Below are 20,155 nucleotides of genomic sequence, written 5' to 3'. Positions count from 1 at the left end.
GTCGAGCCGCGGCATGCCTCTCGCTGCTCGCGTGAGTATTGGAAAAAAGAATTCGCGCGCTAGGGGGGTTTTAGGGGGAGGGGACCCCACCACCGACAAGACCACACCTCCTGCGCGAAAGTAAGTGGCACACGAGCTCTCGGGGCGCAGCTTTGGAACCTTCAGCAACCGCGAAGCTTCCCAATGGTGGAGCACGGAAGCGTGCTGCGGATGTACGATGTGCTCACCGCGGGTCGCGCCGCTGTGCAGCGAGAGCCAGGCTCGCCCGGCGAAGGTGACCAGAGAGTGCTCAACAAATACCAGAAAAAATCAGGGAGCCTCAGGGAGTACCACTGCCACCATCCAGGCCGCGGGAGCCGATCGGCTGCGCCGAGGACAGCTCCCTCAGTGTGCTCCGCGGCTCACCAGTGTGCGCCGCGGCGCCGTCCAGCCACTTTGGCGGCCAGCCACCGGTCGAGTTCTTCGACTCTGGAGGACAGAAAGGTACCGTCTGAAAGGTATTTTCATGCTCTATTGACTGGCGAAAAAATCCCCCGCCAACTGTTTTCACAGCGGGCGTGATTCACACCGAAGCATGAGTGAAGCATCGGGTCCGAAGAGGCTACGGAGAGACAACTCCGCGAGACCGAGCAGCTGGCTCCGCGAGTCCGACAGTTAGCGCTCGATGCAGAACGCCAGAGGCTGGCGTCTTCCGGATTCGCTGCGGGCGCCCCCGGCCGCCACCGCCGCCACGCCCGCCCCGCGAACGAGCACTGTCTCCGCGGCCGCTGGCCACACGCCCTTCTCGCGACGGCTTGCCCCAAGCCTGATTGGTGGAAGCGCTGGCGGCGGCGGCTCCGCCGGCGCAGGCGGCTTGTGCACGCTCCCCAATCATCCGCGAGCGGCGCGTTCGCGTCTAGCTCCGCCGCAAAGCGCAAGTGACGACATTGACAGCTCCGACGGCGAGGCTCCACCACAGCCCTGGGCACTGCCGCTGATGCCGTCGCCGTCGACGCCGAGTGATTTCCCGGGGCCGGGCCCCCTTGTGCCGTCGTCGGGCGTGACACGCGATGGGCGCTCGGGCGGCCGGCGCTCGAGTGGCCTCGTCGCCGGGCTGTCCCGGCCCAACCAGCTCGTCGAAGCGCTCCCTGCAGGCGCCCGCGGTGGCGGCCGGCGGCCGGCAACAGGCCCGCTCGGGCAGGAGGCGCAACGTGCGCTACACGCCGTCGAGGCGGATCGCTCGATGCTCAACGCGAAGCACGGACTCGGCGGCCTCATGCCGCTCTGCGCCGATCGTCTCCGCATGGCGCTCGTCACGCCCGCCCTCGAGGCGCTCTTGCTGCGCGCCGTCGCCACCTCCGCCGCGTCGCAGCCACTGGTGGCGGTCACGTGCGAGCGTCTCCACCCGCCCCCGGTGGACGGCGCCCCGCACACGGTGCTACTGCTGCAGCGCGCCACCTTCGAAAAGACGCGCCTCGGCGAAGGTATCCTGCCTCTCTCTGCCGACCTCCTCCTCCTCTCGCCTTGGTGCGAGCACGACGGCCGCCTGCTCGGCCACCATTGCCAGGCTGTCGAGCCCGGCGCCGCGGAGAAAGCCCTCGCTGGCAGCGAAGGCGGCGGGGGCGCTGCTTGCTTTGGCGGGGGGCCGTGAGCGCCTCGCTCCAGAGGTTGCAACGTTGCATGACGCCAGCGCTCACTATGTTGGCCCTTTCTCCACGTGTTTGTTGCCCCTTGATTGCGGCGACGCACAAGGCGGCAACTTCGGTTCCGCTTTCGGCAGTACTTTGTCGGGTGCAGGTACAGGTCGCACACGTCCCTCGGGTACAGCTACAGGCACTTGTTATGCGGCCTGACCGGCTGCTCGTCCGTGACAGACCGAATCACGCGTGGAGGCGGTGTGCAGGGTACGCGTGTTTTGCATATACGAATGAAATTTTGCCTCCCTTGGCCTTGCCCATACATTTGCTCATGTGTGTCTGAATCGTGCATGCGCGAGGATGTGCAATTACGAGACTTGTGTGCACATGCACGTGTGTACGCGGCTCTATGCGCACATCTCGCGCGCGGGGTGGCGGGTGAGGCGGAGATACCGTATTAATATGTGTGTACATTCGCACCCCTAGACCTACTTTTGAAGAGGGTCCGACAGCGACACTCGAGGACACAAACTGTGACATCTGACGTACGTGGGTACTTCTAAATTCACAGCCCAGTTTTGACCCTCCGACTTTGGTTGTACTCTCGGAAGCTGCTGTAGTCGGCCTGGCCCTCGCCAGCCCGCACCCCTCCGCTGTCCACGCGCCGTGCGGTCCGCAGTGCGGCCTCAAAGCCACTGGTCCCGAGGCTTCCGCGCTGCAGCTGCTGAGCTGCCATGGCGAGATTCTGGCCGCTGCTCTCTCGGTAGCCACTCGCCACCGCCGGCCCGACCAAGCCGGAGTATGCGCCGCCACTGCCGCCTCCAAAGTCTGCGCCCCCGAGGGCTAGCTGGTCGAAATTCATCGAAGTGAGTTTGAGCGGGACCTTTGCCGCGTAGCTTCGGACCTCAGAGGTCGCGCCGTGGTGTGCCATATGGTGGGCCTGTGTGAAATGAGCCTGAGTGGCGGCGGCGGCTCGCGCCTCGGCACTGTACATGGCTTCGGTCCGAGCGCGCTCTTCTGGCGAAATCTCGCGCCCATCAATCACGTGTAGAGAGAGCATGCGCCGCACTAGAGACGGCCGGTAAAGTTGCCTGCGCGCCACCGGGTTGTTCGCGAGAGCCAGAGACTGCAGAGCAGCACATTCGGTCAGCTTCTCTAGCTCCGCAAGGTCACTGATGCGATTCGAGCCGAGGGCAAGCGTCGCGAGGTTTGAGGCGGCGCTGATGTGCTCCAATGAGCGCAGCCCATTCTCCTCGATGCGCAGCTCGCGCAGCAGCGACAACCCAGCGAGTGAGCCAGGGTCGAGCGCACGGATTCTATTGCGGTCGAGATTGAGCTCGCGCAGCTCGTGCAGCTGGGACACGCCATCGAGCCGTGCGATGTCATTGCCCTGTAAATGGAGCACACGCAGCTGCCTCAGCGACTCGAGGTTGAGGGCTGGGACATCGCTGATCTGGTTGAAGCCGAGATGTAGCACCTGCAGGGGGTGGGCCATCCAAGCTCAGCACTGCGCGCTTGGGACCCGTGCTTCCCCGGGCTGGATTGACCTCCAACGAAGCGAGGGAGGCGAGACCGCCGTGAGACCCAGCGTCCCTGGCCGCAGTGGACAAAGCAGGTCCGGGTCCGAGAGATCGTGGGCGGGTGGATACGAGGTTGTGGCTGAGGCTCAGGACGGTCAGTGCCGGCAAGTGCGGCAGGCAACGCAGGTCCACGAGTAGATTGGAGTCGAGATTGAGGCGGCGCAAGTGGCAAAACCCATGAGCGCGGAGTGCGTCGAGCTCGCGAAGTTTAGACCGTGAAAGGTCTAGCTCGAGTACTCGCTCCCAACAAGAGTGGCCGAGGCGCTCGATGAGCACGTCGGTTGTCAGCTTGCCGGCGAACTTCTCCTTAGCTGAGTGCATGTCTGCGGGCTCGATGCCAACCCCGTCGAGGACCTTGAGCTTGCGGAGGGTGAAGACGGCGAACGAGCGGTAGTCGGGCGTCACGCAGAGAGCATTGCCCGAGAGGTCGAGAATGATCAACCTCATCAGTCCCTTGAGGTGCTGCACCTCGTTGAGCACCTCGAGCCGGTTGTTGCCGATGTAGAGCTCCATGAGCGAGTGCGCACCGGCAAGGCCGGCCAGGGACGTGATTTCGTTGTCCTCAAGGGACAGTTGCGTGAGGCGCGTCAGCGTCTCGAGCCCATCTATGCAACCAATGCGGTTCTTGCCCAAATCGAGCCGGCAGAGCAATGCCAGCGGCGCGAGGTTTTCGAGGCGCACGATTCGGTTGTCTTCGAGGGACAGCTCCTCGAGCAGCGCACAATGCTCCAACCCCTCGATCCGCGAGAGCTCGTTGTTGCAAAACGAGGCTCGGCGAAGGCCGAGCAGCTGCTCGAGGCCGTGAAGCCGGCGCAGCTGCAAATGGCTAAGGTCGATCTCCTCGACCCTCTCCCACGGCACCATGGAGGCGTTGTCGTTGCAGGTGCGGCTCGCGCAACTTCGGGAGCTATCCTCGGCAATCGTGTTCGGTCGGAGCGAGTAGTTGAAGCGCTTTTGCGCATAGCCGTGCAAGCGAAGCAGGGAGGGTGTGATGGCGTGCGCTATCTCGACGGCACGGACGGCAGCCTCCGCTTCCACGCGCTTAATTTCGATCCCATCGAGGCTCTCGAGTTGCGGCAGACTACGCAGCACGTGCGTGCGGAACGCCTTGGACTCACACACCGGGTTGGAGCGCAAGTTGAGGCGCGAGATATCCGGCGCCCCCTGCCGAAGGAGCGCAACATCCTCGACCCGATAAATCAGATTGTTATTCAGCTCGAGTTCGCGCAGCGCGGGCAACGGACCAAGGCCGTCAGTGCGCTTGATCAGGTTGAAGCCGAGATCCAGCCGCTCCAGCGCGCCCAATGATTGGAGGCCGTCGAGCTTTGCAATCTCATTGAAGCACAGTACCAGCTCTCGAAGGGCAGGGAGGTCCTCCAGTCCCTGAATGGTGCGGATGGCGCTCCCGTGCAAGTTTAGCACCTGCAGTTCCCTTAGCGGCGCCCCTTGGGCTTGTGCCGCGATAACTGATGGCTCAATCTGGTAGACCTTGGCTCGCGGCCGCAGCTGCGGCGGCATGTTGAGGGCAGCAGTACAGCTGTCATCGTACGGCTCGGCGGGCGAGGCGAGCGCGCACTGCTGGGCAAACCGGAGCAACGGCCGCGTTAGGCTGGCGACATCGGCCGCCTCAGTCTCCGACAAGGTCTCCCCGACGAGGCTGCCCCCGAGTCCCGTGCCGAGGTGCTGCAGCTGCGCGCTCGACGGCTCGTGTTCGGGCGTGTAGCCCGCCTCGAGGTACTCGATCTCGACGAGGTACTCGGGTAGCACGAGCGATGGCTCAAACACAAACCACTCTCGCTGCTTCCCCTCGGCCTCAACGCAGCGATAGACAGAGGAGAGACCCTCGTAGTCCTCACGACGGATGGGAATCCGACGGCCGCCCGACTCGTCCACGCCAGTCTCCGGCGCGCAGCGGGCGAGGAATACCTTGGCCACGATAAGCTGCGCGTGCAGCTTCCTATTTGGCTCGGCGGGCGCGGCACCGTGCTGGAGGGGGGCGCTATCTTCCGCCGCGATAGCGGCTCGCAGGCGCGGTAGGTCGCAGAGGCCCACCGAATTGGAGAGTGGGACCGCAGCGTTTAGGTGGCTTGGCGCGTACTCGACCGCAGGACGGAAGCCGTCCTCCATCACGCGCGCTAGCTCACCCGGGAGGCGAGGGTGCTCGCCGTAGAAGAGGTACTCGAGGGAGCGCTTGTAGCCGCCGTTGGTTGTGTTGACCTGCGACTCGAGCGCCTCCTCGAAGAGATTGCGCAGCTGTCGGTTGTGTATGCGCGTCACCCGTGTTACCCGCAGACCGTCGATTCCGTACGGACCGTACTCCTTTCGCACAAAGCGCGAGAGGACAAGATCGACGCACGAGGAGTACCAAACGTCGGATGGCTTGCCGTCCTCGAGCCGAATATTGCCCCCGGTTTCTAGCTCCACCATCAGGCGGCGGGTGGACGCCTGCGATCTCTCGAGTACCGCCGCTCGCGCTGCCGACGCCACCGCCTCCGTCTCGGCAAGCTCTGCCTGCTTGGCTTGGACGCCGCTCCGCAGCACTGCTAGTTTATCGCGCAGCAATGGTTCGCCGCCGCCGCCGCTGCAAAGCTCGTGCATCTCTCGCTCCACGTCCTTTTGCTGGCGGAGTAACACATTGAGGTTTAAGTTCACCTGCGACACCTTGGCCTGCCTCACTTCGCCCAGCTTGCGAACCACGTTGGTTGTGTTTCGCTGCAAGGTCTTGATGCGCATGTTGTAGTACATCTTCTTCTTCATGTAGGTGGCCTCGGCGAGGCCTCGCGCGTCGTTCGTGACAGCCAGTGTATCGAGGACGGCGAGCCGTGGGAGATGAAATATCAGGTACGTGCGGTAGTTGCACAGCGAGCACACGCGCGATTCGCCAAAGTGCGGGTCGGAGAGCGCGAGCGAGGTTAGCTGCGGCAGCCGTGCTAGGCTAGGGATGTCTTTGAAGTTGCCGATTGCTGTGGCGGACAGGTTTAGATCCTCCAGCGCATCGTTGCAGCGAAGCGCGTCCGCGACGCAGCTGATCGCAGTCCTGGCCAGCCACAGTGACTGCAGCGCAGCGAGCGGTGCGAGGCCCTCGATCGCGCTGATCGGGTTCTCATTCAGCCAGAGGGTGCGGAGGCGGCTCAGCTGCCCGAGGACCTAGAGCCGCAAGGGGAGGGGTGTCAAGGAGGCTGGCCCACCGGCGAGACTGGCTCGGGCGCGGACGCGCCCTCGCGTCCATCGCGGCGAGCGAGTTACTCGAGAGGTCTAGGTGCGTGAGGCTCTGGCAGTGCTCGATGCCCTCCATGGTGGTGAGCCGCACTTCTGTCATGCAGAGCCTCTCCAACCTCGTGAGTCGGTCCAGTCCGACCGGCCTCGGAATGTTTTGCACGTGCAGTGCCAGCTCGCACAAGTTGGGGAAGTCAGCCAGGCAGTGAGGGTCAGGCAGCGAGTTCATGAACATCTCGAGCGACGTGATGCTGCTGCAGCGCCGTCTGAACTCGTCCTCGCAGAGACCGTGCTCATGCTCGCTGCTGGTTAGATGCGAGCCCGACCAGTAGAGGAGATTGAGCCGGTCGCCCGCAACCGTGTCGCCCATGCACGGGCAGCGCCGCGCCGCACGCAACGCGGCGGGATATCGTTACGAACAAGCGGTCGCATTTTCACAGCTTTGTTATGAGAAGAAAATACAGTCCGGTGATAAGAGACACAAGAACCTCGCAAAAAAACGACGACAGTGAGGGTGTGAGAGACAGACCCAGGGAAGGTCTTACACTACTTACAGCCCCCGTCCGAGCGAAGGCTCGACAGAGTTCGGGTTGAACATTCTGTTCAGCGACAGCGTCCATAGGCGAGTCGAAGCGACGTGAGCGGGACCGAGGAGTGCCAGGTGTAGATCTTGGGCCGGCCGCCTCTCCGCAGGCGTGTGGAAAGTGCGGCTTTGAGGAGCGAGTCGAGAATCGAGTGCGTGAGCGGCGAGCCTGCGCCGCCGCCCATGCCAGGCGCGGATCGCCGCCGCGTCGTAGAGGAGGCTCTCCGCGACCAGGGCGGTGACCGCGTCTTCCGCGGAGGCTCCGGCTTGGACGAGGTCTTAGGCGTCGGGGTGGCGAGCAGGGGACGCAGCTCTGAGCGCCCAGCGACGCGTGCCGGATGGAGTCCGGCCGCGGGTGACTAGGGAAGTTCGCTCAGGATGTGTGGCAGTCAGTTCGGCTGAGTGTCTTGTCTTGTGGTTCTGTGTGTCGCTCCTGTGTGACCGTCATCGCCCGTCTAGCGTCCACCCATACCGCGTTGGTGTCCCAGTCGTTGGTCGGACTGTGTTTCGCCTTCCCATCAATATTCGTTTACGTTGAGGTGATGTGGAGTCTGGCCGCGCGGCGGGCGGCGGGACGGACGTAAGATAATGTCAATCAGGCATCCACGAGGTGCTGCCTTATCGTCGCGGCGAGGCCTTCAGCTTGGCGGGTACTTAGGACGCATCGCCCGCTCGCCAGCACCAACTTGATTCGTAGATCGGCGTCTCACGGCCGGGCAGCGGGACGGGGAGGCAGGGGGGTCGATCCGTAAATCCGTAATTCCGTAAATTTGTAACCAAAAGTGTAGCCAGCAGGAGTCCCCAGTCCCCCACCGCACACCCATCCACCAGGCAGATAGAGACACAGTACTCGCGACACGCTGAGAAGCCGGAGGCTGGCCTCTCCAATGCTCGCGCAACGCTGTCTGCACGCGAAGGGCGAAGCAGCATCCCCTCCATCTTGTTGTGCAGCGCCCCTTGACCTCTCCGCCTCGCTGCGGCATCAGCGCGCCTCGCCTCTGCCTCCATCGAAGTAAAATCTGCAGCGCGTCGAGCTGCTCGCGCAGCTCAGCCCACTCAAAATGAGGCGTGAATCCGTCAGGATTCTCGCCCGCTCTGCTGAGGGGAGGGGACGGTCGACTGGGCCGGTCGCTCGACCCGATTATACTCTACTCTCAGTCTTCCATTCATGGACAATAGTGTCTGTGATGGCGGTGACATTCACAGTGAGGTCAGTTCACAGCCGAGCAGCCGATCCTGACACGCTCCACTTTCAGGGCCCCGCCGCGGCTCGAGCAAGGTCTCGTATGGCGATCGACATCTTGCCAGCTGTGGCTTGCCCGTCTACCGCTACCGCGCCCAGATACAGTCGCCCCTCCCGCCCACGCCGGCGACTGTCTGAGGTGCAGTTACATCTGGATTACTGCGCATAATGGGGTTGACCCGCCACGCAGCAACCCGATGTTCACGATCTAGGTTTCCGTCGAGTGACGAGTCTCGTCCGAGACGTCTAGTCTCATCCCGCCTCGTGGCAACCGTTCTAGTGTGTCATGGGTGTCCCTGTGGTGTTCTCGTGTGTGGGGGAGGCTCAGCAGCCCACCACAAGGGAGGTTCCGTCAGTCTCGGCGTCGCATCTGCCGCGCCGAGATTCGACGGACCGAAGGGGTAGAGGCTAGCGCTCTCTGTCGAGAGAAGCGCAATACTCAAGACAATAAGTACTACCACCTTGGTACATCTCAACGTGCATTCATGCAACGCGTGCAACGCTGCACAGTGCTCAGGGTTCGAGCAGGTGCAGGCGAGTGGAGGGGGCCCTGGCAGAGCAGCTCGAGCTGCGTGTTTTACCTCGTCGGCCATCGGCGCTCGCCGGCTCGGCCGCTTTGATGTCGCTCATGTCGCGTTTCGTTTAGCAGCCTACTGCGCTGTCCTCAGGTTGTCGCACTCGGAGCGCCTCAGCTCTTGTGCCGCAGCAAGCCCAGCCCGCGCCGACGCGAGCGCCCTCTTCCTCGTACGAGTCCGTCGTTGGGAGGCGGGCCTGATCCCGCCGTCCCAGGCGACGAGTCTGGGCAGTGCACGCGGGAGCGATCGCACACCCTTTGTAGACTACGTCGTTGAATGAATATACGAATCCAATCCCCAATAATTGGGATCGGGTAATGACACACGAGAGAGCGTGAATGGGTAATGACACACAAGAGTGGGAGATCAATCCCCGGGCAGCGACGCCCCCCCCCGATTGAGACCAGGGGAGGTCGAAAGCGGCAACCCGGCTGCCCGAAGCGGGAATGATATAGTGCGAGATTGGATCTCGTGGGTGCGGGGCCGCTCACGCAAAGCGGGCACCGCACACGACGTGAGCGGTCTGGCCGCGCACGTTCATGATCTCGTCGCGAAGTTTGAAGAACCGCGTCGAGCTCGCGAGCGGCTTCGTAAGGAAGTCGCTCACATTGCCTTCGCCCTCGATCCAGGGGACGCGAATCTCGAACTTCTCCACCATGTCGCGCACGAAGAAGTGACGCCGCTCGACGTGCTTCATGCGACCGTGGTGTTCGGGATTGTAGGCGACGTCGCGCGCGCCCTTGTTGTCGGTGCCGACCTCCGAGGGACCGTCGACGGCGCCGGGGTCGAGGTCGGAGACCAGACGGCAAAAGTAGACCATGTCCTTCGTCGCCTCGGACAGCGAGATGATCTCAGCCTCGCACGACGAGAGGGCGACGCAGGGCTGCTTTTTCGACCCCCAATTGATCGTAGCTCCCTGCCACTTGACGAACCATCCCGATGTGCCGAAGGTCGTAGACAGGTTCGCGTCGCTGCATCCAGACAGTGCGGACGGCCCGGTGTCGTACGTGATGCCGAGGGACTTATGATAGTGGAGGTAGCTGAGGAGGGTGTTCAGCTCGATGAAGAGGTCGGGCGTGGGCCTCGACATGGCGCTGCACAGGCGGAACACCGGGTACGCGATGTCCGGGCGCGCGCCACACGCGGCATACATGAGCTGGCCAAGGCACTGTTGGAATGGCTTGACGAGCTCGGGGTAGTCTGGCGACGTGGTCGACTGCTCGAGCGCCTCGTCGAGGCGGGCCTGGAATAGCCGCGAGTAGGGCAGGCTGTTGTCCTGCACGCGCGGGAGAGGACCGTCCGGAAGCCACTTCGCCAGCACCTTCTCCACGTACTTCTCCATGTGGATGGTGACGGACCCGCTATCGTTGCGGACGACCTGCATGGCGAGAACGTCGTCGACCTCGCCCTCGTCGACGATGTCCCACTCGCTTTCGAAGGCAGCCTTGAACTTGGCATAGTACGAGTTGGGGTCGATGGCGTTGCCGTCTCCGTCTAGCTTGGCCGAATGGACAATCATGCAGTTGTCCGTGTAGACGCCCACCGCAAAGATCTCGTCGTCGGGGCCATCGTGGACATAGATGCATCCGTCGGAGTCCTCGAGCTTTCGCATCCCCATCCGGTCGGTGAACCAAGGGGAGAGCTTACGCTGGAGACGGCGGCCAGATTGGGGGCAGCCATAAATTGGCTTGTCGATGCGCAGGATCTTCCCCTTCTTCTCGTAGCCGGCTGGCATCTTGCAGTACACGACCTCGCCCTCGATGAACTCTCCTTGCAGGTAGGCGGCAACGAGATCCATCGAGCGAATCCTGCAGCCGTGTCGGGCGGCGTACGCGCAGAGGGTGCGGCAGGAGCCGGAGCGGAGGTTGCCCGAGTACGTCTGGTCGTAGTCATCACCTTCGACGAGGGTGCAGCCCTGCACGCACAGACGGGCTTTGGCGGTGCCGTCGCGCTTCTCCTTGTACACCCACACGAGTTTGTGCAAGCGCCGACCGGCGGGCAGCTCTGACTCGTCGATCTCAGTCCACGAGGCGTTGTTTGCGTGGTTGCGCAGCTCCTTGCCCTCCGCCGAAGGTCGCAGTCTCAGCCTGCGCGCGCGCCAACTCTGCCGCGCGACCATCGAGGTCGCCGCGAGCCTCGTCATCGCAGCACGGGCAGGCGTCGACGGACTCCCACATGTTAGCGCTCTGCTTGTTGGCCTTCTTCTTGCCTTTGCCGCCGAAGAGTCGCCGTCTCAGCTCGGTGGCCTCAGCGAGCTTGGCAGGGTCGCAGCCGGGCTTGTTGAGCGGGCACTCGCCGCTCTCGAAGTGGTGCTTGCCGTCGCTCAAGCCAAGCTCCTTACAGACGCAGAGCTTCATGAACGGGCACCAGGTGAAGAACTTTCCGTCGCCGTCCTTGCAAGCGTTGATCGCGGCCCGCCGGACGTCGTCCTCAGCCTTCTTCTTGGCCTGCTCCGACGTCACGTTCTTGTTGGGGTCGGTGGCGAGCTTGGCGTCGACGATCGCGGCGATCTGGTTGGACAGGTCCTTGTTGGAGGCCTCGGCAGCGAGGGCGACCTTGTTGGCAAGCCCGTCACGCAGCGCGTCTTGGGCGGCTCGACGGCGGAGGAAAGACTCTGCCTGCTCGACGTACCACTCGTAGGATACGGCCTCGCCACTCTCCTTCTTGATGTACCTCTCGACCCTGATGTGGGTCCGCCAATCGTTGGAGATGTCGGGTTGAGTGACGAAGAGATGGTCGATCCTCTGTATCTTGGCGGTGTCGGAGGCGATGACGCGCAGAGCAGGTGGGACGCGCCGCTGCGTCTTCTCGAAGTCCCTTGTCCAGTCGTCGAAGGTGTCATTGTTGAGAAGCGGAGGCGCGCCAGTGAGGATAAAGTTCGACGCGGCGTTGATCGCGATCGCTCGCGCTATCTTCCTCGGTGTACTGGACGCTTGGAAGCTTCTGGAGGATGGCAATCCCGTCGTTCTCGCAGTCCCTGAAGAACCTCGTGAAGTGCGTAGGGAAGTCCTTGAAGCAGAGTTTGATCACGTTCGCAAGCCGCTGTAGCTCCATCAGCACGAAGTGCTCTTGCACGAAGGTCTCTTTTCTCTCATCGGCATCGAGCTGTCGGGATGTGAAGGCTGGAGTGCTGGCTTGGAAAGCGGTGCGCGCCGCGTCAGACTCGAGCTCGGTGAACTGAGCGGTCCGGTTCGCGGTGTACGTCTCAATGCGCTTGACTGACGGAGGGCAGGGCTTATCGTAGCCATACGTCTCACCATCATCATAGGTGCCATTGACGAATAATGCGGAGTCTCTGTCGGCGACTAGCATTTTGCCGTCGGGCTTGGCGACCGCGCGGTTTGCGAAGAGTGGATAGAAGATGCGTTGGCGCTTGAGGGCATCGACTATCTCCTCTGCCAATCCGGCGAGCGCAGCAGGGTTGCCTTCGTACTTGATCGGTTGGTTGAATCGGTCGAGAAGCACTTTGTCGGCGGAGTAGGTGGTGTTGGGCTCATTAATATTCGTCTCCATGATGGAGGCGCGGCGGCCCGAGACGGCCGCCGCTACCACGTCGTTGGGAGGCGGGCCTGATCCCGCCGTCCCAGGCGACGAGTCTGGGCAGTGCACGCGGGAGCGATCGCACACCCTTTGTAGACTATCCAATCCCCAATAATTGGGATCGGGTAATGACACACGAGAGAGCGTGAATGGGTAATGACACACAAGAGTGGGAGATCAATCCCCGGGCAGCGACGGAGTCGGCTGAATCGTGAATGCCCCCCCCCGCGTGCCGAGATGCCGCCGCCTGGCCGCCGCTGAATCGCGTGCCGGCGTCCCGCTGCAGAGCGCTTCCCTCCCCCGTTGCGCACTACGGCTCGTTTAGCGAGCGGTAATCCGGTGCTCTGAAGACACTACGATGCCGTATTCCCGCCCTGAGCGACAGCCTGAGGTTGGCGTCTTCACGCAAAAGCACAACCCCGGTCCCGAGGTTTGAGCCCGCACGAGGAGATCACGAATTTGTGGAAACAAACTGCCGTGGAATCATGCTGAACAACTAGCATGCATGTGCACAGCCCCCAGAGAGTCCTCGAGCTTCCCCGCACACGTACCGAGAGCGGCCACGCCAGTCAGCAGCTTCACTACGAGCGCCGGGCCGCATCCGCTGCCATCCTGGCAGCGGCAGCCTTGGCCATCGCAGTGGCAGTGGCCGCGCGCCTCTCCTTGGACAACGCCGCCGCGAGCGCCGCCTCGGCCGAGGCCAGCGCCGCCTCGGCCGCCACATATTCTCCTCAGTGCGTGAGCGCTTGAGACGCGGTGTATGAGAATCCGAGCATCAGCGCGAGACCGAAGATCAGCGAGAGACCGCGCAAGATGTCGGAGGGCGCTGCGCTCGAGTTACCGGGCTTGACGTCTTTCGCAGCGCACAGGCCGGCGAGGTCACACACGCTGGCGTCGCGGGAGCGTGAGAGCTCTGCGTCAGCTCCCATTGTCGATAGGACGCCTGCAAGCACAGCGTTTGCGCTCAGTTCGGGCTAGGCGACTCAGGCCACTGGGGAGCGGCACCGGAGCGTGCAAGGAGGGCCAGGCTGGGATAGCGCGGGCAGCGCGGGACAGGCTGCTGTTCGGCTCTCTCGTGTTCAAGGTGCCACAACCCCGCAGTGAGCCCACCGGAGAGGACAAACCACAACCTCGCAGGAAAGAATTAAACAAAGGCAACTCTCTGCACAGCACACAGGCTCCTCGCAGGAAAGAATTTCAGCAAATTCGCACAACCTGAATCCGCATGAGCGCATGAAACTCGATGAAGCACAATGTCGTTCTAACCCATTGGCACTGCCACGACACCACCGTCCTTAGTGTGCCGCCCCCACGATATTACTCCCCTGTCTCGGTATACGGTCGAAGGGAGGGCGCCTGGGTCTAAATTTAGAGAGAGTGACAGGACCATCGGGTCCTTCAGCCTCCAAAGCGGGATCACCCGAGAGCAGCTGAGCCTGCCTCTGGCCTCGCCTCCCTCTCCTTCAGGCATTCGTGGCATCCTATGGGTCGTCCAGAGTATCGACCTCTGGCGAGTCAGCCGGTCACTTGACGACCATGAAGTACAGCGATCGCCACCTCGCTGGCCTCTCCGCAGGCCCCCCCGACCGCGTCGAACTCACGGCGCGGGCTCTCTCGGCTACGGGACTGTAGTGCGTCTTTAGTCCAGCCGCGCAGTACGATCCAGCCGCAGCCCCTCGCTGGGCCTCCCTCCCCCTCTCCCCCTGCAGTTCCCTGCCCACTCGCAAAAGTTCCCCGTCCCATCCCCAACCGAGCGAAGGTTCTTCAGCTGAATATCAGCCTAAAAAAAAAAGGTGCTTTCCGGGCTGCTTCTCCGGGCCCGCCGAGCGGCAAGCGCGAGTACGACGGGGCGCTCGGCGCGCTCGCCGAGGGAGGGCTCGGACGCGCCGAGGGGGCGCCCACGCCTCACCTCGGCTTGACCGACCCTCACGGGAGCCCGCTCCCGCCCCAGCTCCCGCCCCGCCGCCCTCCCGGTACGCCCAACCGCTCCGGGCGAAGGGGGCCGCGCGCGCCAGCGCTCGCGCCGGGCGACGAGGTGCACGTCGACCGCGACGTCTGGCCGACCTACCCTTGCGAGGAGAATGGCGGCACCGCGTGGACGGCACGCGTCCTCCGCGTCGAGAAGGGGGACTGCCTGCTAGCCTTCCCGCACTCGCGCACCGCGTCGGGCCTTGCTTTCGCCGACGAGTGGCTGTCATGCGCCGCCGTGCGCCGGTCGCCGCGCCAGCCGAGCCAGCGAAGCGGACCCTCCCTCGCAGACCTCCGGCGCGCGCGCCCTGCCGAGCGCGAAGCTGGGCCTGAGTGCCCGAGCAATGTGGGTGGTACGAGCGCCAGCCACCGCACGACGCCCTCACCAGGGGCGGCCAGCGTTCCTACGCCTCGCGTAGCCAAGCGCGTGCGCCTCGCAGTGCTCCTCGCTTGCTGCCGGGCAGTGGCGGGCATGGGTGCGCCGCGCCAGGCATCACCCCCACTGCCCGGACCTGCCTCCTGGCTCGCCCCCGTCGTGCTGCTCGCCCTCGTCGCGATCGCGCTCGCCGCCGCCATCCGACTGGCGGCCACCACCGCGAATGACGGCGACTCGGATGCGCCGACCGCCGCCCGCGCGGTATCGCCGCCGCCGTCGCCGCCCCCGGCGCTCACGGACGCGGCGCCCTTTCCCGGCGTCACCAGCGAGCACTTCCCGAACCGCCGCCGAGTGTACCGTCAAACTATGTACCACCGCGTGCATGATGACAGGGAGGTGGGGCGACTCCTCCTGTGGTACCCAGGCGCCCTCAAACGGATGACGTGCGTCCTCATGACGGACGATCCAGCGGACGCGCCTTTCGGCCTTAGCGCGGAGCTCGACCGTGTGACGGTGGTCGTAGTTGGCTACAACGGCCGCCTGTCCCGAAACGTGGCCATCCTGCCTGATGGGCGCTACATCTTCCCGCGTTGCCGCCAGCTCACACCGTCCGTCGCCGCCGAAGTGCTGAGCGACGGCGAGGCGCGCCACGTGCTGCGCGCCGCCGTGCGACGATACGGCTGTCACGGCCTCCCCCTCAAATGGGTCCCGTCACCCGGAGATGAGGACTGCCGCCGCTGGGGCCACCGCGGCTTCCACGACTCGCGCTACATCGAGCGCACCACGGCGCCTGCCCCACCGACCGAGGACGAGGAGCGGGGAGGCCCCAACAGCAGCGACTATGACTCCGACTACGACGACCCGCCGCGGACGCGTGTGTCGTATGGCTGGGGAGCCCCGTTCTCCTGGCTGTGGACGTGGGGCGACGGCCGAGGGAACTGGAGCGGGCCGCCGCACGGCTTCATGAACGGCGGCTGGGCCACGCACCCCTGCGCTCCGGAGCCGGTGGTGCGCGGCAACCGGGAGAGGGGCGCCGAGCCAGTCCTACCCATGAACCGGCCAGACTGGCTCGAACCCGGACCCGCACCAGACTGGGGCCAGGCGCCGTACGCTCTCGCAAGTCGACTCACAGCCGACGCTCTCAGTGCGCACGACGCCGCCCTCGCCGCCGGGCGCGAGCCGCCGTCACCCACGGGCTCGGACTTCCAGCCGCCAGGGACGCGCCGTTGGTACCCTGCCTCCAACAGCTCAGATCAGTCGCGTATCTCCCGGCCCGTGACGCCGCCCGATGATGGGGTCCCCCTCGAACCCGGCATGGTCCGAAGCGTCTACGTCTTCGGCAGTGCCGCCGGTCATCGGACGGACTTCAGCCCGCCCTCGACGACCGACTACGCCGGCCTCACGGACGATCCAACGGGGCTGGGCACGTAATCGCATCAGAGAACTGACAAGTTCGCTCAATCAACTTGGTGCGATCACGTGGCCGCCGGTTCAAATTCAACGGTTCGCCTGGGGTGAGCCACCTGTCCATGCTCGCCTGGGTGACGGCGTTAAAATACCATCGTGAGCTACCTGTCCATGCTCGCCTGGGTGACGGCGTTAAAATACCATCGTGAGCTACCTGTCCATGCTCGCCTGGGTGACGGCGTTAAAATACCATCATGAACTACATGCCCATGCTCGCCTGGGTGACGGCGTTAAAATACCACGCAGGGCCCGGGAACGCAATACCATTGCCTCCTTTGGTTGCTCTCGTTGCGGACTGGGTGACGTCCTTAAAATACCTTCCATTCGTCTGGGTGACTGACGTTAAAATACCTTCCATGCGTCTGGGTGACTGACGTTAAAATACCTTCCATTCGTCTGGGTGACTGACGTTAAAATACCTTCCATTCGTCTGGGTGACTGACGTTAAAATACCTTCCATTCGTCTGGGTGACTGACGTTAAAATACCTTCCATTCGTCTGGGTGACTGACGTTAAAATACCTTCCATTCGTCTGGGTGACTGACGTTAAAATACCTTCCATTCGTCTGGGTGACTGACGTTAAAAATACCTTCCATTCGTCTGGGTGACTGACGTTAAAATACCTTCCATTCGTCTGGGTGACTGACGTTAAAATACCTTCCATCGGACTGGGTGACTGTCCTTAAAATACCTTCCATGACCACCCGCCCACCCGGTCAACATCACGTGGGAGAACGCTGATACGTTAATGGCGCCAGCGCCTGCTGTTGACAAGTGGGGAACAAACGGCTTCATCGCGAAGCTGCCCCCAGCAGGCGTCTTGACGGGTATCAAAATTCTTCCCTACGAAAGAGGCCAACGGACCCGAGAAGGTAATTTCTCGCAGCTGCGAGACAAGTTTTCTCGGAGCGACAGCCTCAAAGGCAAAAGGGTGGATGGGTGGGGGACGATTGCTGGCGAGCGCCAGCGCGCCCCAGGAACGGTGGGGTGCCCTCGACCGCGCGTCCAAGTCACTTGGGCGGACGAGCGAGCGGCACATGGCCCGACAAAGAGAAATCGGAGTCTGGCGACGAGATCGATAAAAGAAGTGCAGCGTTTCCTCTGAGGTGCCTCAGAGGTGCACTACACCTCTGGAGGTGTCTTTCAGAGGTGTACTTCAGGAGCAGAGCTGACGTCAGTCTGTGCGCGCTCCCTCTCTCCTCGTCGAACCCACCACCATCCCCTTTCGCCTCCTATCTGTCTTGTGTGTGCCTTGCTGGGGGAACAAACGGCTTCATCGCGAAGCTGCCCCCAGCAGGCGTCTTGACGGGTATCAAAATTCTTCCCTACGAAAGAGGCCAACGGACCCGAGAAATGTAATTCTTTGCGTACCTCTTGCCCGTAGCCCGATGCCAATCATCAAAGCCAATTTCTTTCCTTTCTCCCGCAAAATCTTTTTGAGGTTATTTTCTTTCCTCCCCCCTTCGAGAACGCCAGAACGAGGCGTTCTACGGAGGGCCCTCCTCAGGCTCCTCTGCTTGCTGCGCGGGTGGCGAGCTGCTGCTACTCGAGCGGAGCAGGATGTCGAACACGAGGTCGGGCTGGGCAAGGCACGGACGGGGGCGTCGGAAGAGGCGGCATCGTGGGGGCAGAACGGGCGGAGAGGGAGGCTAGCCTGGTCGTAGGCGTTCGGATTTTGGTACATGCTTTTGAAGCGCAAGTAGGAGTTGACGCGCTCGCCGCTGAAAGCGTCCTGCCACTCATACTCGGGCGGCACCTAGTGGGGTGCACAAAGGCTGTCGTACGAGACAGGTCACCGGTCGGCACGAGCACGCCGGCGGTGGGTTAAAGCGTGCGGTGTGCGCTCCCTCTCTGGCCGCCTCGAACAACGTGGCCACGCCATATGACCCGTGGCGAACGCAAGGGGAGTGGGTGCGCGGCCAGTCTTGGCGGGACGAGTGGGGCACGGGGGAAGGCCACCGCGCGCACCGGCCCCAAGTCGCGCACGTCTGTCGCCCAGAGCCGGTCCTGCTGCGCCTCCTTGGCCCTGGAAGGCCCGCCCGTTTGCGAGCCATAACCGCGTGCCATCGGAACAATCACGCGGCGCGCGCCGCCGACCAGCATTGGAGGCAGGCCGCCGCCGCCTCCGACAGCGAGCTCTAGCCCCTCAATGACCGACCCGTCCCCCAGCGTCCAAGAGAAGGGCTCGCCGGCCTCGCGGGTCGAGTGCACCTTTGCTCCGCCCCTGCGGGTCATGATATAATGTACACTCACTTCATCACCCCTTCTCGGCGCGTTGCCAGAACCTTGGCGCAAATCGACCCACTGCAATCCACTCGACGCGCTCGTGTAGCGGAGCGGCGGGGACGCTGCGAGTGCATCGCCTGCAAGCGCCACAGGAACAACCGGAAGAGGCAGAACGGCGATGGCGAGGCGTCGGGAGAAGGTCTGCCCTCGCTGTGTTGGCAGCGGCAAGGCAGGCAAGCAGAGTGCGACGAGCATCATGCCTGATGGGGAGGACCACTCGATCGTCTGCCCGCCCTCGCTCATTGGTGTGTTCATTGGGGAGGGTGCTGGGTCATGCGAGTACGTCTCTCTCTCTGCCCCCCCGCATGTAGGATTCCTACATGCACATGCACATGCACATAAACACGGACAGGATCGAGGTGCACGTCCTTGAGCACTTGCTTGAGCACTGGATAGGGTTGATTCCGCATGGTACGGGACCCCCTACCTACCTACCTACCTACCCCTATCCCCAGGCCGCAGCAGCGAAGCGAAAAATGGCGAAAAATGGCGTAAAGGCTACCTGTGCTTTGACCTTTGTTTTGGGACGGCCGTAATTTGCAAACCACAAAAACGTCGAGACGGGTGTCCAGCCCAAAAGTCTTCCCAAACAACGCAATGACTCAACTCGCGATTTCTTCGTGGTTTTCAAGAGAATCTCTCTCTCCAACTCTCTCTTCGCGAGATAGCCGGACGTTTCACGGCCGCTTGCCTTTTGAGCCGGTGACAAGTTGATATATACACGATACACAAAATAAGACCCCCACCCCACTGTACTCCCTCGTACGCAGTGTATGTAGTAGTACACACCGTGTAAACGCAAAACGTACATGCTCTGCTACATGCTGCTCCGCCCCTGATCATGCTGAACTACGCCTTCTTGTAGCACGAGCGGTCACACCGCCGCCACCGCCGCGGCTTCCACCGTGTTTGTAGGCGCCCTCCCAATGAGCGGAAAGCGAGGAATGGTGTGCAAGAACTACAGTGCCGGCGCGGTTTTGATTGACGTCACCACTCAGCAGAACGTCGTGTCGAAGCCGTAATTGATCTCCGCGGCACCGATCCCGTTGGAATCAGTCCCCCCGTAATCTACACCCCTCGTACACGAAGAACGTTCATACGAATCGCAAGTGTCAAACGCATCGAGTAGTGTCGAATCGCCAATGCTGTTGATCTCGTCGGTTGAAGTGCATGCCAGCCCCAAGCCATCGCAGCCCACAGTTTTTGTTGGATCTTGCCCGTTCATGATGAGGGCCTCATCATAGCCTCCTGCCCAGGAACCCACCGACTTGGCCAGTGGGACAGCGTAGATCCTCATCAACATTACCAACCTGAGGTTGATGTCTATCGCGCCCACGACCCAAAAGTACGCGTCCCCAAGTGCTGAGTAACCAGCTGGGGCGTTGAAGGATTGCACTCCAATAGACACCACTTTGCCGTCGGCTGGGTCTGCACAGTTGTCCCCACTGCATGTGCCGCTATGCTGCCAATAGGCCTGTAGCTTGACTGACGTCACATCCACATAGCTGGCATTGAGGAGCTGAGACGACATGGGATACGAGCGTGGGTAGATGATTGTGCCCGTGCCCAAATCCACAGTGTTGGGGTCGCTAACTTCGGTGCACGGCGTCGGTGGCGACGGCGGCGGCGGCGAGGGTAGTGGTGGGGCGGGATGTGGTAGCGACGGTGGCGGCGGAGAGGGTGGCGGCGGTGATGGTGGCAGAG

General features: G+C 62.8%; 3 protein-coding genes across 3 annotated transcripts; 1 reads left to right on the top strand and 2 right to left on the bottom strand.

The window, feature by feature from the left end:
- Positions 1 to 183: 183 nt before the first annotated feature.
- Positions 184 to 1,630, top strand: EMIHUDRAFT_105155 (hypothetical protein; the record flags this gene model as incomplete). The annotated part of the gene is made up of 2 exons (XM_005763112.1): positions 184 to 274; positions 1,134 to 1,630. 2 exons carry the CDS (start codon positions 184 to 186, stop codon positions 1,628 to 1,630), a joined length of 588 nt encoding a protein of 195 aa, XP_005763169.1.
- Positions 1,631 to 2,181: 551 nt separating this feature from the next.
- EMIHUDRAFT_105154 (hypothetical protein) lies at positions 2,182 to 12,326 on the bottom strand (the record flags this gene model as incomplete). The annotated part of the gene is made up of 5 exons (XM_005763111.1): positions 2,182 to 3,093; positions 3,266 to 6,343; positions 10,135 to 10,307; positions 10,930 to 11,756; positions 11,800 to 12,326. The coding sequence occupies 5 exons, from the start codon at positions 12,324 to 12,326 to the stop codon at positions 2,182 to 2,184; spliced, it is 5,517 nt and encodes a 1,838-aa protein (XP_005763168.1).
- A 5,798-nt stretch (positions 12,327 to 18,124) lies between these two features.
- Positions 18,125 to 18,659, bottom strand: EMIHUDRAFT_358149 (hypothetical protein; the record flags this gene model as incomplete). The annotated part of the gene is made up of 1 exon (XM_005763110.1): positions 18,125 to 18,659. A coding segment is annotated over exon 1 (508 nt), but the record flags the coding sequence as incomplete, so codon positions are not given.
- Positions 18,660 to 20,155: the final 1,496 nt, after the last annotated feature.

Source organism: Emiliania huxleyi (assembly GCF_000372725.1).
Source record: "Emiliania huxleyi CCMP1516 unplaced genomic scaffold EMIHUscaffold_65, whole genome shotgun sequence".
NCBI classification, from domain to species: Eukaryota; Haptophyta; order Isochrysidales; family Noelaerhabdaceae; genus Emiliania; species Emiliania huxleyi.
Note: the sequence above shows the minus strand (reverse complement) of the source record. Positions and strands in the feature narration are given on the sequence as shown.